The sequence below is a fragment of the Mixophyes fleayi genome, chromosome 6 (assembly GCF_038048845.1).
Source record: "Mixophyes fleayi isolate aMixFle1 chromosome 6, aMixFle1.hap1, whole genome shotgun sequence".
Classification (NCBI taxonomy): domain Eukaryota; kingdom Metazoa; phylum Chordata; class Amphibia; order Anura; family Limnodynastidae; genus Mixophyes; species Mixophyes fleayi.
In genome coordinates this window covers 160,235,703-160,251,579 of record NC_134407.1, presented here as the reverse complement: position 1 = coordinate 160,251,579, position 15,877 = coordinate 160,235,703, and the positions used below count along the sequence as shown (strand labels likewise).

Below are 15,877 nucleotides of genomic sequence, written 5' to 3'. Positions count from 1 at the left end.
TTCTACTTTTACCTCTAGAATCTTTCTACAAAGTTCCAAAGCCTGAAGTATCTGAAATCTGACTTGCTTATTACCATGTTATTCACACTGCGTCAATTTAAGTAGTGCACATCAGGGTATTCAAATTTTCAACTGAAAGAAAAATGGCAAACATTCACCATAATGATTACACAACGCAAAATCGCACCCAAGTATTACAGCAAAGTAAACAAAGGCGTTCTCACTGTAAACAAAGTACAGAAATGCAATGACAATAATCCTTTATTAAAGGATGTCATTAAAATCCAGCATTAAGACAAGACAAAGGCAAACGGTGGGTTCAGTAGAAAAAGTCATAATAAAAGTCCAGCATGTTTTAGCACAGAAAAGCAGGAGACTAATTATCATGCGCACAACTGATGGGGCCGCTGCTGAGCCTAATATCACGAGATACCCTGAAACAATGGATGTCCTATGTCATGATATACTGGTATACACTTTATATAGTACCTCATGTTGGACTGTCCTATACATCTTGTTACAGCTCAGTATGACTATACATACAGGAGGAGCTGGCTTTAATGAAACAATTAGCTCACTGGGTTACCAATTTGGCACCAATTAAAGACACTGATAACATTTTTTTTCCATTGAAGTCAGCTGTGACAGGACATGTACTTAATACTCCATCTGTACAGGTTGACAATGGGTCTGTAGCTAATTTTGCATTGGGGCCCTGAAAGCCATAACTAAGCCAATGCAGAAGAGGTTACTTATAACCCACAACTTCTGTACGAAACATACTGACTCTTCACACTTACTTTTGTTACTGAATCCACTGTTTATCTGCCGTCATCTTTACTGTGGATTTTATTTATATGCTTCAGTACATCCCCTACGTGTATGGAAATATGTGAAAAGACTGTGGGACTGTGCCAGATTATTTGAAAAGCCATGGGATCCATTTGGAATTGTGCCGCAGTCATCTTGGTCATTTTCATATTCATCAGTTCTTCTTGATGTTACTGACGTGTCATGCTTTAACATTACCACTTGCTCCAACATAACATTATTGCTATCAATTTCCCACATTCTCACTCTTCTGACAGAACAGGCAGATTTTGGCTAACTACTCCCTAATAATTGTTTCCTGGCCCCAGTGCAATGGAAGATAAGGAAACCCCTCCCTCTACCACCATCTATAGAAGCAGTTTGACATGGGCAACTATGGCTGTCCATCCTTGTCTGTTGACTTTATGGCTTGGGATATCTAACTCCGATGTCCAAGGTGGCAGATGTGCTTTGGGTCATGAGCTAAGCAACAATGATATATAATTTTATTCCCCTAGGGGAGGCAGCGTTTCGGTCATTACAGCTTCACCTTTTATGCTGTTCTCTTTGTAGTCCTGAATGTGATGCCAGGCTAGTATGGAGCAAACATTATGGATGCTGGAGAAGGCCGCAAAGCAGAAGGAGGACTCCGGAAAAAAGCTGGTCCCATCAGAGGAGTCTGGAAGAGAGCAGCAGCCGTGGCAGGGCGCAAAGCAAGAGGACTCGGAAGAGTGCAGATAGTTGTCGGTGTGAGGGGATTTGGAAGAAACCGAGCAGCCAAAGTCTTAGTAAGATGTTTATGTAGAGCCAATCTGGTCTGTGAATATATAAAAGTATATACATATATTGAGTGAAAAATTAAACAAACAATAAAGAATAAAAGTAATAAAGGAGATTTGCTATGTTGTCATCTCAGTGTTTATATCAATATTGGTATGTATATGCCATAGACAGTCGTACAACATTTTCCAAGCATTAAAAGATGTTCAGCCTGAGCACCAAACAACAATATGTTTCCAATTTGTCTGCACATATTGGTGACCAAGCTGAACATATTTAGAATATTGGACACTCAGGACAAGTGTTCAGATCAAACAAGCACCGTAAAAAGGAGCAGTCCGCACACACAGGCTGGTAGAGATCATTATTTTTCATGGTCATACCAGAAAAAGATCAGACTGTATTTTTAATTTTAATTAATTATATTTAATCAAGTGGTAAACAAGGTTTTTGAAGAGTCATTTATTCACTTAAAATTAATTTATTATATTTGTGTGTACTTTCTGTTTAGATACATATAGAAACTACCAGTAAAATTTTTTAGAACACTCCATGCTTTTCTACTTTTAATTTAAATTTACACAGTTTAATGTCTCAATGCACTCTAAAAATTAAAGCATAGTACAAATAACACAGCTGGAGACAAAAATAAATCACAGAATAATTTTGTTTAACAAAATTTAATCTAAAATTATGACTCTTCAAGGTAGCCAAATATTGCTCCGGACGTTTTTCCCAACACTGTTGCAGAAGTTCCCACAAATGTGTTGCACTTTTAGGTTGCTTTGCGTTCACCCTTCTGTCCAGGTCAATCCAAATCAGCTCAATGGGGGTTTTAAGTCTGGAGACTGTGTTGGCCATTCCATGATTTGAAGCCGACCATCTTGTTCTTTTCCTTAAATATAGTACATGGCAAGCTTCAGGCGGCCTGCCATGTGCTTTTTACTAAGGAGTGGCTTTCATCTGGCCACTCTACCATACAGGCCTGATTGGTGGATTGCTGCAGAGATGGTTATCCTTCTGAAAGGTTCTCCTCTTTACACAGCAGAATGCTGTAGGTCTGACAGAGTGACCATCGGGTTCTTGGTCACCTCACTGACTAGGGCCATTCTCCCCCGATCGCACAGTTTAGACAGACGGCCAGCTCTAGGAAGAGTCCTGGTGGTTCCGAACGTCTTCCATTTACAGATGATGGAGGCCACTGTGCTCATTGAGACCTTCAAACTTTTCAATGGCAGTACTCACTACCTGAGGAGAGGTTTCCTCATCATGCCAAGGTTTAAGGAGGTTAACATGATATATTTGCTCCTCCCTTCTCCTACCTAACTGGTAGACTCTGTAATTGACAGGACCGACAGCCTCTTGAACCTCATATGGACCCTGCCAATGGGCGAAAAGTTTGCTTTCCTGGGTGGGAACCAGGACTAGGACCTTGTCCCCAGGCTTGAAAGATCGAACAACAGCACTTTTATCATAACTTTTCCTCTGTCGTTCCTGAGCCTCTTTTACATGTTGCTGCACAATGGGCCCTATCTTTCCTAGCCTCTCATACATTTGGGACACAAATTGTACCAGATTTTGCTCCCTGGGACCTTGTTGCTCCCACCCTTCTTTTAACATATCCAAGATACCCCTGGGCTGTCTCCCAAACAATAACTCAAAGGGACTAAACCCTGTGGAAGCTTGAGGTACCTCACGGATGGCAAACATCAAATGGGGAATAAGAGTGTCCCAATCTTTTTTCTCTTGAGCCACTGCTTTCCTGAGCATGTGCTTTAATGTGCGGTTAAAGCGTTCCACCAAGCCATCTGTTTGTGGATGGTATACAGAGGTGTGAAGCGCCGTAACCCCTAGCAACTGGTACATGTACTTCATCAGTTTGGACATGAATGGAGTACCCTGGTCTGTGAGAATTTCTTTGGGTATTCCCAAGCGTGTAAACATCAATACAAGTTCTCTAGCTATGGTGCTGGACTCTATGTTTCGTAGGGGAATTGCTTCTGGATACCTGGTTGCATAGTCAAGCACCACTAGTATATATTGGTGCCCAAGTGCGGATTTTTTCAGTGGCCCCACAAGGTCCATGGCTATCTGTTCAAAGGAAACTTGTAATATTGGTATTGGAATGAGAGGTGCCTGTACATGGGTTTGGGACAGGTTCGCTGAAAAATCGGACAGGACCGGCAATACTTTTTCACTGCCATGTGTACCCCGGGCCAGTAAAACCTAAGCAGAACTCGTTCCCGTGTTTTATCCTCCCCTAGATGTCCCCCACAGACATGTGTGTGTGCTGCTTTTAACACTAGGGTTACATGTACCTGAGGAACCATCAATTGTTCTACTTTTTCACCCTGTACAATAGCAGCTCTATACAGGTAATAATTTTTGACAATAAAATATGGTATACCTTCTGCAGGCTGGGTGGCTTTCGCTACCCCATTTACCTCAGTCACACTTTTAAAGGCATGTTCCAAAGTGGCATCATTAAGTTGGTCCCGAGCAAAGTCCTGCAGAGGAAACAAAATTGGTATTGCGGACCAGTCCGTATCCTCACTGACAGGCGGGGTGGGCTCATCCTGTCACCGACCAATGCTAGTTTAGACTGTCCATGTTTCCCCGCAGGTGGATGCTTTTGTGGAACTCCTGCTGTGACTCCCAGGATGGCATTTCGGTTTGGCGGTTCCCAAAGATCGATGTCCAGATGTTGTGGACTCTTAGGCGGTTCCTTTAAGACCGGGCTTCCGACCGTTGCATTAGTTGCCGGCATGTCTGGCCAGGTCCGCTCACCGAGGACATCATTAAACAGTGGGAAGTCTCGCCCCAAAATGAGTGGATATGGGAGTTTAGGTGCTATGGCAGCTACCACCATAACAGTTTTGTCTTTGAGTGTGACTGGTAGTATTGTTTTTTCATACTCTGTCGTGCCATGTACGAAAAGAACCTTCACCTTGGGAAACCGAGAAGTTATGGTTTCGGGTAAGGCAGAGCTGGAAACCAATGAAAGTTCACTCCCCGAGTCAACCAAGGCCAGAACAAGGTTTTGGTTGATTAGCACAGTCACCCGGAACAAACAAGGACTTCCTGATGTGGGACTCATGGTAAAACAGCTTGGAAAAGCAGGACCAATATGTGCCACGGAACAGTCCATGGGTTCCTGTAGTTTAGGACACTCTGCCTTAAAGTGGCCTGGCTCACCACATTCGAAACACTTCAGATTAGACAGCTTTGCACCTGGCCCTCTGTCCGTAGCAGTTTTGCCATTGGGTCCTGTAGCAAGGATTGTCAAACCTGGCTTTTGACGTGGTAGCGGCTTTGGCACGAATGTAGGTTCTTTAGTCATTTGCTGTAGCGCACAAAACTTTTCTACCACTGTGGCAAGCTCTTCATAAGTTTGTGGGTCTGATTGCAGCACCCACCTTTGCAAATCGCGGTTTAGTCGCCGGATGCAGTGATCTATCGCCAGAACTTCAATAATCCGAGAAGGCGAATTCTCCTCAGGCTGCAGCCATTTCTTTAAAATTTTAGAAAGCTCAGCCACTTGCGCTCTGACCGTTTTTTCTTTATCATAGCGCCATTGGTGATAGCGCTGGGCTCGGCCAAGCCTAGAAACTCCAATGCGAGCCAATATCTCAGACTTTAGGCACCAATAATCAGAGGCCCGGTCCTCATCTAGATCCATATAAGCTCGCTGAGCTTCACCAGTCAGATATGGCGCCAGCCTCTCAGCCCACTCTTTAGGAGGCCATTTTGCCCTTTTTGCAAGTCTCTCAAAGGACACCAGATATGCTTCTATGTCATCACCTGGTGACATTTTCTGCAGAACAGGACCAGGTGGTTCATTTCTGTCATGCCTCACCTGGCTTAACTCTTCCTTTAAGAGCCTTGTGCTTTCCACCTGTGCCTCGGCAACTCGTAGCATCTGAGCTTGCTGCTGTTGCTGCGCAGCGGCCACATTCACGAGAGTTCTCAGTACTTCCTCCATGTTGACGTCTGCGCGGGTTGGGTAGCGGAAACTTGCTTCCCGTAGTATCCCACTTCTGACAGCACTTGTGGCAAGAGCCCGCTACTGGTGAAGCACACGCGAACAACTTCTTCGTTTTATGCAGTTTTATTGTTAGGATGGTTAAAATGTATTTGACACCATATGAATTTCACAGCAATTGTGGAGACCCTAAACACTAGCTTGACATAGACCAGCTCTCTCAAGACCAGCCAGCTTCCTCAGCGTTGGTCTTCCTGAACAAATAACACAATCAAGCTTTTATACATGATGCTCCTCCCCCAGTCTTAGCTTGATGGGCAGGTGACACACCCACCTTCTCTTTAAAAGGAAACACCCATCACTGGCTCTGTTTGCACTAACAGACACACCCTGTCTGTTTGTTGAGAGGAAGGAGCTTTCTCTATCATGTAAGTTAACCAAAATTTAAACTACACATAAGTTTTTACCTGGTTTAATCTCAATCTAGGTGCATAACTGCGCCAATGTTTTATTCTGTTTGTATGCTTTCTCTGCATCTTGTCAGATAAATGCCTCCCTTTGTTGCAATATATATATATATATATATATATATATATATATATATAAAAATACACACACATCCTTATATACATTATATATATATATACACACATACACACACATCCTTATATACATTATATATATATATATACATATATATATACATACATAGACATCCTTTTATATATATATTGTGGCAAGAGCCCCCTACTGCAGAAGCACACGTATACAACTTCTTCCTTTTTATGGTTCTTTATTGTCAGGATGGTAATAATGTTTTGACACTGTATACTTGCACAGCAATTATGGAGCCCCTCAATGCTTACTATACATAGTCCAGCTCTCTGTCCAGATCAGCCAGCTAGCCCAGCGTTGATCTCCCTAAACAATGAAACAAGCAGGGTTTTATACCTGACACTCCTCCCACAGGCCTAGCTTGATGGACAGGTGACACACCCACCTTCTCTTTAAAAGGAAACGCCCATCCCTGGCTCTGTTTAGACTATCAGACCCACCCTGTCTGTTTGCTGAGAGGAAGCAGCTTTTAAATCATGTAAGTAAACCAATTTTAAACTACACATATGTTTTTACCTGGTTTAATCTCCATCTAGGTACATAACTGTGCCAATGTTTTACTCTACTTCCCTGCTTTCTCTGCATATTGCCAGCTAAATGCCTCCTTTTGTTACAATATATATATATATATATATATATATATATATATATACACACACACACATGTTTTTTTAGTTAATATCACATTTATATAGTCCTGTTTGAAGAGTGACAATAAAGCGATGGAGGAGAGTGGAAACTCGTCATAAACGTGCATGTGGCAGGGTCCCTGTATTAGTCTGTATTCTACATTTGACCTGTGCATACTCACCGCTAAAGCAGCGTTCTTCTGCAACTTGCTAAACGGACTGTATTTAGGCTTTGGAGGTTTCCCAGCCAATCTGTCTTTGTGTCTTCTGCTGCTCATGTGCTGAAAAATTCAAGAGAAATAGTGTAACACGCTGAAGCCAAAAAGATGTCTTTTTAAATAAACACCAATTCAATAGAAAGAGATCATGGAGGACATAATGGGTCTAACACTAAGAAGTATATATCTATATTCACACACACACACACACACACACATACATATATATAAATATATATATTATATGTATTTATAATAAATATATATATATATATATATATATATTATATATTTTATATATATATATATATATATATATATATATATATATATATATATATATTTACATATAATATATATACATATATATTGCATGGCTTGAATGTTACTGCAAGGGGTTAAGCAGGATTTAGGCGGGGGATAATACTTCATACTTTTTCATATTTTAACATTCAAACTGTAACATGGTTAAACTTATACAATTTTAGATTTAACATAAAATGTACAGACTTTGGATACAATAAAAACATACAATAATGGAGATCAAAATAAATGCAATAACAGAAAATAAAAGGGATAGAAATAGCAGAAAATAGAACACTTGGAAAGTATAATTTATACGCCAGGGGAACACCAGAAGTGAGCAGCTTCTCAATTCCATTGACTCCCCAAAAGACAAACACGCAAGAACAGTTTTACAAGGGTTTTTAAAGATCCCCACTCTCTGCCTTACCCCCCTTCTGTGATGTCAGCCAAAGAAATCAGTGTGAATGCTAATGATGGTTTACTACTCTGTTTGTGTAAAGCACTTTTTCTTCAGGCTTTCTTAGAAAAGCAATATTGCATCCCACGAGCGTGAAAGTATGATAATTTCATATTCACTAACCAGGGTATGAGTTCAGTCACACTTACATACCAAATGTGGATATGAAGATTATATGCTGAGAGGGATATGCGATTTACCTAGTTTATCTATAAAGCTGCTATTTATAGTTGGCACACCTCATATACCTCCGGTCACTGAGCTTAGATTGCTACCCACTTCACCTTCAAAATTGAGCCAATACATCATGACATATCCTCCCAGCAGTCCCTTCTTGGCGCACCCTCTCCCCCCTCCCACCATCCTCTCTGGACGCTACCTCCTTCCCCTCCTCCCCACTTGCTACCTCACCCTCCTTCTTTTCCTTCCCTATAGTAACTGCAGATGAAGTCTGCACCCTCCTCCTCACCCCCCCTCCTCCTGTCCACAGGACTCCATTGCTTTTCACACCCACTGCTCCTTCTCTCGCGAGGCCTGTTCCCACCTTGCCCACCTCCTCATGCTATCCCTCTCCTCTGGAATATTCCCATTCTCCTTTAAACATGCTCTCGTCTCCCCCATACTCAAGAAGCCATCCCTTGACCCTGATTAATTACCGCCTTTTCCCCTCTTCCTTTTGCCTTCAAACTTTTCGAACAGGTTGTCTACAACCATCTCACCTCCTTTCTCTCTTCTCACTCACTCTTTGACCCACTCCAATCCGGTTTTCGCCCCCTCCACGACACCGAAACTGCCCTCACTATGGTCACGAATGACCTTCTCTTTGCTAAATCTCAAGGACACTTCTCCCTTCTTATCCTTCTCAAACTTCTCTTGCTTTCAATACTGTTGACTACTCCCTCTTTTTGCAAACTCTCAAATCTATAGGCCTCTGTAACACTGAGCTCTCCTGGTTTTCCTCTTACCTCACCAACTGCTCCTTTTCAGTCTCTACACATGGCTCCACATCCCCCCTCTTCACTTACCTGTCCCCAAGATCCCTATGGTTCCCTTCTTGGCCCCCTTCTTTTTTCCTTCTACACCTTCTCCCTTGGTTCCCTCATCCACTCCTTCGGCTGATGATACCCAAATCTATCTTTCATCCCCTGACCGCTCTCCTTCCCATATATCTCATGTCTCCTGCTGTCTCTTCCATCTCATCTTGGATGTGTCAGCGCTTTCTTAAAATATATATTTCCAAGACTGAACTAATCGTGTTCCCCTTCCAGGACTCCCATCTCCCTCCTCTCTATTACACTCCTTTCTGTCTCTCAAGTCAGATGTCTTGGGGTCATCCTCGACTCATCCCTCTCCTTCAAACCTCACATTCTGTCCCTCTCAAAATTCTGCTTCTTCCACCTCCGGAATATATCCAATATTTGGCCCTTTCTCACCACGGTAACCACCAAAACTCTAATTCACTCTCTTGTAATCTCTCCCCTTGACTACTGTAACCTTGTTATCTCTGACCTACCTGACTCTCACCTTGCCTGTCTTACGTCTATCCTCAATGCTGCTGCCTGCCTCATTTTTTCCTCCTCTATTTAGGATGTAAGCTCTCACAAGCAGAGCCCTCTTTCCTTGTTTTCTCCTTCTAATATTCCATCACCCTTTGTACCTCTTGGCTTCCCTAGCCCTGTTTTCTTAAGCTTAGACCTACTTCTCGCTGATAACTACCATTACTCTCACTCACTGTCCCACAAATAATTTGACCTACATTATCATGTTACCTGTATTTGTATTCATTCAGTATGTCTGGTCTTTTTATTTTGTTCTTCATGTACCATGTAAGGTGTTATGGATCACTGCTTTCTGAATATGTCATGTACAGCGCTGCAGACCCTTTGTGGCGCCTTATAAATAAAAGATAATAATAAAGAGTATTTTAAAGTCTCATATTTTATATATAAATATTTAGGCCCTGTGTGAGGGATGCTTGCAGCTTGCATTGTATGGAGTCCCTGCATCACCCTAGCTTATAGATACCACTGGCTCACCCCTTCTTGCTAATTGCCAAGATTAACAGCTATCAATAGCAATATCCCTGTCTTTAAAAATATCAGGCCCACAGTCTTAGATGGGATGCCAGTGATGAGCACTTTAGTGGAGGGATAAGCATAAAGAGCTAGGATGCCATTCAGAAAGTCTTCAAAGATGCCAAAAGACCTGAGAGTAAGTTGCAAAAAGCTCCAGGATATTCTATGCTTTTTTAGCATCAAGTGATAGAATAATGTTGGGAGATCTACTGGATCTTCCTGACCTTCTTGTAGTTGGTTAATATCTTGACGCATGTGTTGATAGGCAGACTCAAATGACGGCTGATATGTCACCACCTCTTCTCAACACATTCTAATTGATCCATTGTTTCTCCTATTGCTGCATTTTATATATCTGTTTTCATGGAGTGAAGAGCTTGGATTGATGTTTTCATGTCTTTCTCCTCTTTACAGAGGGATAAAAAGTCTCTGCACGGATGGGAGTGAGTTCATGAATGTCCAATTCAGAGTTGGATGGCTCATGGAGGATTCAGAATTGTAATTTGTAGACTTAGCCGGTCTATTGTACATGGATAGATAGGAGAGAAGGTCGTCCCCTGCCTATTTCTTTAATTTCGTCATTATAGAGAAAAAACGTTCCACTGGGGAGGGTAAGTATATAGGTAGTATTATAGGCTGCTTCACTTATCCACCTCAGGTCCGAAAGAGAAGAGAAGAGAGCGTTAGAGCCACATTGTTGGTAGTTTACCGTGAAAATTGGACAGAATTGCGACTCCCACTAGTGTGCTTATGAGAAGACCAGTAGATGAGACAGCATAATACAATAATGGAGATAATGGTTAATTGGTTCAAATAAATACATAGCTTGCTGGAATATATAGGTAGTGTATAGCAGAGGTTACAGCTCAAACACGTTTAAATCCACAATAGTAATGCAGATCGTTCTGTAAAGGGAATTATGTCACAAATTCCAATCATGAAAAGCAGTGCAGAGTCAATTGCTCATTCAATCCATTAAGTCATAAACAATCAATTTTTATTATCTATTTATCTTCTAATCTAAGCTACAGATTTTTTCTATCGTGTCCTCTGATAGGGATAGGGACATGGTCTACTGCTATATATTTCAACTCTGCAAATTTGTGCTCAGACGTAGCTCAGTGATCCGCAACTGGCCGATCATTCATGCCCTGCAAATGTACCCTTTTAATTGATGACCTATGCATGGCCATTTGCAAAGTGTAATGTGTTTTGTCTATATAAACTTTCGGACTTGGACACATAACCACATATACTATGTAATGTAGTTGGGTCATTCCACATCAGATCTACCCAAAAAAAAATATGAAATGTCCACCACCCATCTCAGTTTTTAACGAAAATGTTTTAGTTAAGAGAGTATGTCCAAAAAACTTTTTCTGCCAAATATCTCGACTGTTTTACCATTAGTTTCCGAAATATTGATTTTTCAATGTATTAAACTATTTACTAATCAGGGCTTATTTATTCCAGTTTATTTGACGTATCACAGTTTATTAAGGAATCACCACAAAATTTGGACCCCTAAGGTGACATTTCCTCCCAAATCCAAAAATACCAACCAAATTACTGTATCTGCCTTAGGTTTCGAGTTACAGCAAAAATGCAAGCTTATGGAAGAGAATTAAAAACACTTGGTTAAATCAACATTAGCTATCCCAATTTTTTTAGGTGCTTAACAAAGGTATACATTACTACCACAAAACAATCAGCATGGTACTCTGTTTCATAGTGGAGAAAATAAATAATGAAGTTGACATTCGATTATTATTATACCATATGCATAGTTTACACAAGCCTGAAATTTTAAAACTTGCGTATAACTGAAGTTGGGTCAATCACATTATTACCCCTTTGTTTGGAACCTGTTGTAACGGTCTGTAATTGTCAGCAGACAGTGTAAACTGACTTCCAGTATTTCCTTGGATAGTAGGCACCTCTGTTACAAAGAGGACATGAATAAAAAGGAACAAAACACTTATCATCTCTTGAAGGCCAGGGCAACACATTTGTTGATTGGTTTCATTTCATGAAGTGTACCAGCACATCTTGTTCCTCCTCATTATATTGAATAATATACCAAATGTACCAGATGTTATCGTACACTGCTGCTATGTATGTTCCAAGTCGCAGATCACTTTTGACTACATTTTTTGTGACTGTAGTCGTAGTGGCACTAACTCTGGTTTTTGCTGTCTTCATGTCTTCTGATGACAAGCAGCATACGTGTAGCCCATCATTACTAAGAGGCCAAACTCTGATGAGTACGTGTTTGCAAAACCAAGCTGCTGTTGCAATCTTATATTTCACTTTGTGACATATAGAATAACTTTATGCCATGTATATTTTCATTTGCACAGTTATACAGGTCCAAAAGCGTCAAGATGTGATGGGTTTCCACTGCTTGCAGACTGGTGCGGGTGGCTAGATGTTTAACTGTCCCTCCAATACCGTCACATGGACTCTTACCATGAGATGTGGAAAAAAAAATCATTTTGCTTGAATGTCATCCTTATGGAAGCAAAAGTTCAAAAACTTTTTGCAGTTCTTCTATTGTGCACTAGCACCAACACTAAAGTAGTGAACATACTCCAATTTTGGTGATAGTTCCAATAAGTGTTTCATAACTACCATAATAAAAGCATGCACAGTTATGGCTACATGGTCATGGGTATCATTTATAACACACAGAACTCACACAGTTTAATGTGTCAATTATCTTGCCTAGATTATACAGAAAATGGGTGGCGTGTTGCTTGTGAAGTGTCCCAGTGGAATCCTTGAATTACGTCCTGATACACGAATGAATAATTTTCTGCAAAATCTCTTGTGTTTCTGGTTGAATTGTTTCCTTCAACTGGCATAGGTATTCAGTCTGGAACTTAGCTGTGTAAAGCTGGGCTGTTGCTTCATCAACAGCACTACAAATAAGTTCATGGAATTGTTCCTGTTAGGTCCATCTGATCACGTGACCTGAGAGGCGGGGAATTCAAACTTCCCCACTATTTAGTCTTCACACTGACACTCTCCTGTGTCAGAGTAACAAGTGTACTTAGCGTCTGGCTACTCCTGATTCCTGTGCTTTCCCTGTTCCCTGTGCACTTCTCCCTGTGAATACTGGCTGACTTTCTGTGTACCGACCCGGCTTGTCTATTTAACCCTGCATCTGCTGAATCCCTGGCAACACGCACTGGCTGACTTTCTGTGTACTGAACTGGCTACAGTTCCTGACTCCTCTCGTGTTTGTCTCCTCGTGCCTCTCTACTAGACAGCAAGCAGGCGCGGGCTGGGAGAGGCGTGCCCGGGGGGCACACAGGCGGCCGCATCACATGAAAAGGGATGCGGCCGCGTCATTGATGACGCGGCCACATCCCCTGTCATGTGATGCGGTCGCCTGTGCGCTGACACGGCCGCATCTGATGTCATCAGATGCGGCCGCGGGGGAAAGCATAGTATTTTGCAGCCTACCCCCCGGCCCTAATAGCGGCCTGACCGAGCGGCCCGGGGGGCCGATGCCCCCCTGCCCCCCGGGCCAGCCCGCCCCTGACAGCAAGGTACGTCTGGCTTCTTACTTCTTACAATTAAGCTGTTTAATATCCAGCTAGACGAGGCCTTTTACTGTGTTCCCAGAACCGTTCACCCAACTACTATCTCTCTACCACGCTGGTGGGCTAACCTAGGGGCCGCGACCTGCGGGCCTCCAGCAGCTAAAACCATCCCGCCTTGCGGCGGTTCTTGGTGAACACCGGGGGGGTCCGTTAGACTCCACGGACTGGAAAGGCCAGTGCCAATACCGGTTGGTAGTTGTCTCCAGTGAGACGTAACAGTTCCTCGGTTCTAGTGATTGTAACCAATTTACTTTGTGTAGACCCACTGCTTATAAACAATTGTGTCGTTATCATCCATGTCACTATCATGAAAAAGTTTTTCAACTATTTTCTAAAGTGCTTCCAGATCTGGGCATTTGTCACATTGATGAAGCATACAAGTTTTTGAGACTGAAGAACAAACGAGGATTTCAGTTAGGTCTTTGTAGTCAATATTTAGTAGTAGAGCAGCAACCAATAATTTTAAGTTTTGGCGAGTTTCTCAAACAAACACAGAATGCATATCTCTTGCAGCAACACTAATACACCACGAAGGTTGTAAGAAACAAAACAGTCTTTAAAAGCAAGATAAAGCTCTTTCAGGTTTATTAGGAGTAGCTTTTTCTGTTTGTGAATTCTGTTTCCTCCTGGAACTTTTACAGAAACAAACTCTCTTTCAGGGCACAACTGAAAATTTTCATCATCTTCGCAAAACGGCTGTACCTGATGAAAGATTTTTATACAAGAAGGGCTTTACTTCTATATTTTTTAGATTGTGCAAGTATGGCATGTGTTACTTTAATTTTGCTTGATTGTTTTACTATTTATTCTGTGACATTAAATTCTTCGGCAGTCTGCTTAGTTGCCCACCTGTTTGGTGCCAGAGTTCATATTTATATCACTTCTTGTTCTGGCGCCTCTTCACACTTTTGCTTTAATTCATGTATCAGACTCTGTAAATCATCACAACCTGAACATTTGCTTACTTTCTGGGGTGATTCTAGTGATGTGCTAGGAAAAGACAATATTTGAGTAAGCTTGTCTTGAATGTCTGTACTTGCCTGTTCTTTCTTTCTTTTAGCATATGCCTCCCAGTGTCTTCTCTTTACCCCATGTAATTTCACTTGTGCACAACCAAGCTTAGAAATACTTTGTTTCGGTTCACCTGTTTCTGCTTGTTCAGTTAAACTCTTTGTCGGGGATTCAACTTTTTCTGCTGGTATATCGATGTCTGTGTGTTTACAGCGTGACAGCTGAATTCTGCATTTTGGGCATAGTTTCTGTCCCAGCTTAATAACAGCATGAAGTTTACATTCACCATGTTCTTTGGCCCATTTCAGTGACACAACTCTTAAGCTTTTCCTGACTCCTTTTTGTGAGACAAGAAAGGATTACAGCATGTTTTCTGAAATTCTTGATAGTTTAACAGCAGTACCTGTTCATGATGGAAGCAGACCAAGGTTCCAGAATCACTGGTTGCATTTGAAACTTCAGTGTTCAGTATCAAAACTTATTTTTCATCTATAAAGTGGTCTCAGCTATGTAATCCAGTGGTTTTTGAGTAGATAGTAATATGGTAGTCGGTATTTAAAAGACTAGCAAATGTGCACTTTAGAGGAGCAGCTGCCATAATTTACTATCTTCCTGTGTCTTCCTCTCTCTTTCTCTGGAAAGTTTCAGTTTTGAAAGGGAATCCCTTTCCCTTCAGTTTCTGATAAGTTTCAGTTTCTGTATAGGAGGGTTATCCCATTGCCTCAGTTTTGTTCACTTTTTGGGTATGGTTTTTAACCTAGCATGATTTCTTGTTTGATTTATGTATGCGGTACGACAGTAATCAAATGTCAAAGTCATTATTTTCTTCCTCCATTATGAAACAGAGTACCATGCTGATTTTGTGGTTTTAATGTATACCTTTGTTAAGCACCTAAAAAAACAGGGATAGCTAATGTTGATTTAACCTAGCATTTTTAATTCTGTTCCAAAAGCTTGCATTTTTGCTGTAACTCAAAATGTAAGGCACATTTTTGGATTTGGGAGAAAAAGTTACCTTAGGGGTCCAAATTTTGTGGGGATGGGTTAATGTTATTTGGGCACTGGTGTGTCTGTTAGAGGGATTAATGTTAAGTGGGCACAGGTGTGTGTAGGAGGGATTAATGTTACGTGGGCACTGGTGTGTCTGTTGGAGGGGTTAATGTTATGTGGGCACTGGTGTGTGGGAGGGGTTATGTTATGTGGGCACTTGTGTGTGTGGGAGGGGTTAATGTTATGTGGGCACTAGTGTCTGTAGGATGGATTAATGTTATGTGGGCACTGGTGTGCCTGTAGGGTGGGTTAATGTTATGTGGGCGCTGGTGTGTCTGTAGGATGGGTTAATGTTATGTGGGCCCTGGTGTGTCTGTAGGGTGGGTTAATGTAATG

The 15,877-nt window shown here is 41.6% G+C and overlaps 1 protein-coding gene across 3 annotated transcripts in view; it reads right to left on the bottom strand.

The window, feature by feature from the left end:
* Window positions 1-290: 290 nt before the first annotated feature.
* ZNF385C (zinc finger protein 385C) overlaps window positions 291-15,877 on the bottom strand; it is a 245,946-nt gene continuing 230,359 nt past the window's right edge. For all 3 annotated transcript variants that reach the window (XM_075176927.1, XM_075176926.1, XM_075176929.1), the window contains 2 exons: window positions 6,999-7,097; window positions 291-1,627 (listed from right to left, as the gene is read on the bottom strand). In XM_075176927.1, coding sequence (XP_075033028.1) covers window positions 1,403-1,627; window positions 6,999-7,097 — 324 coding nt within the window. In that variant the 3' untranslated portion in view covers window positions 291-1,402. The remainder of the gene's footprint in view (window positions 1,628-6,998; window positions 7,098-15,877) is intronic.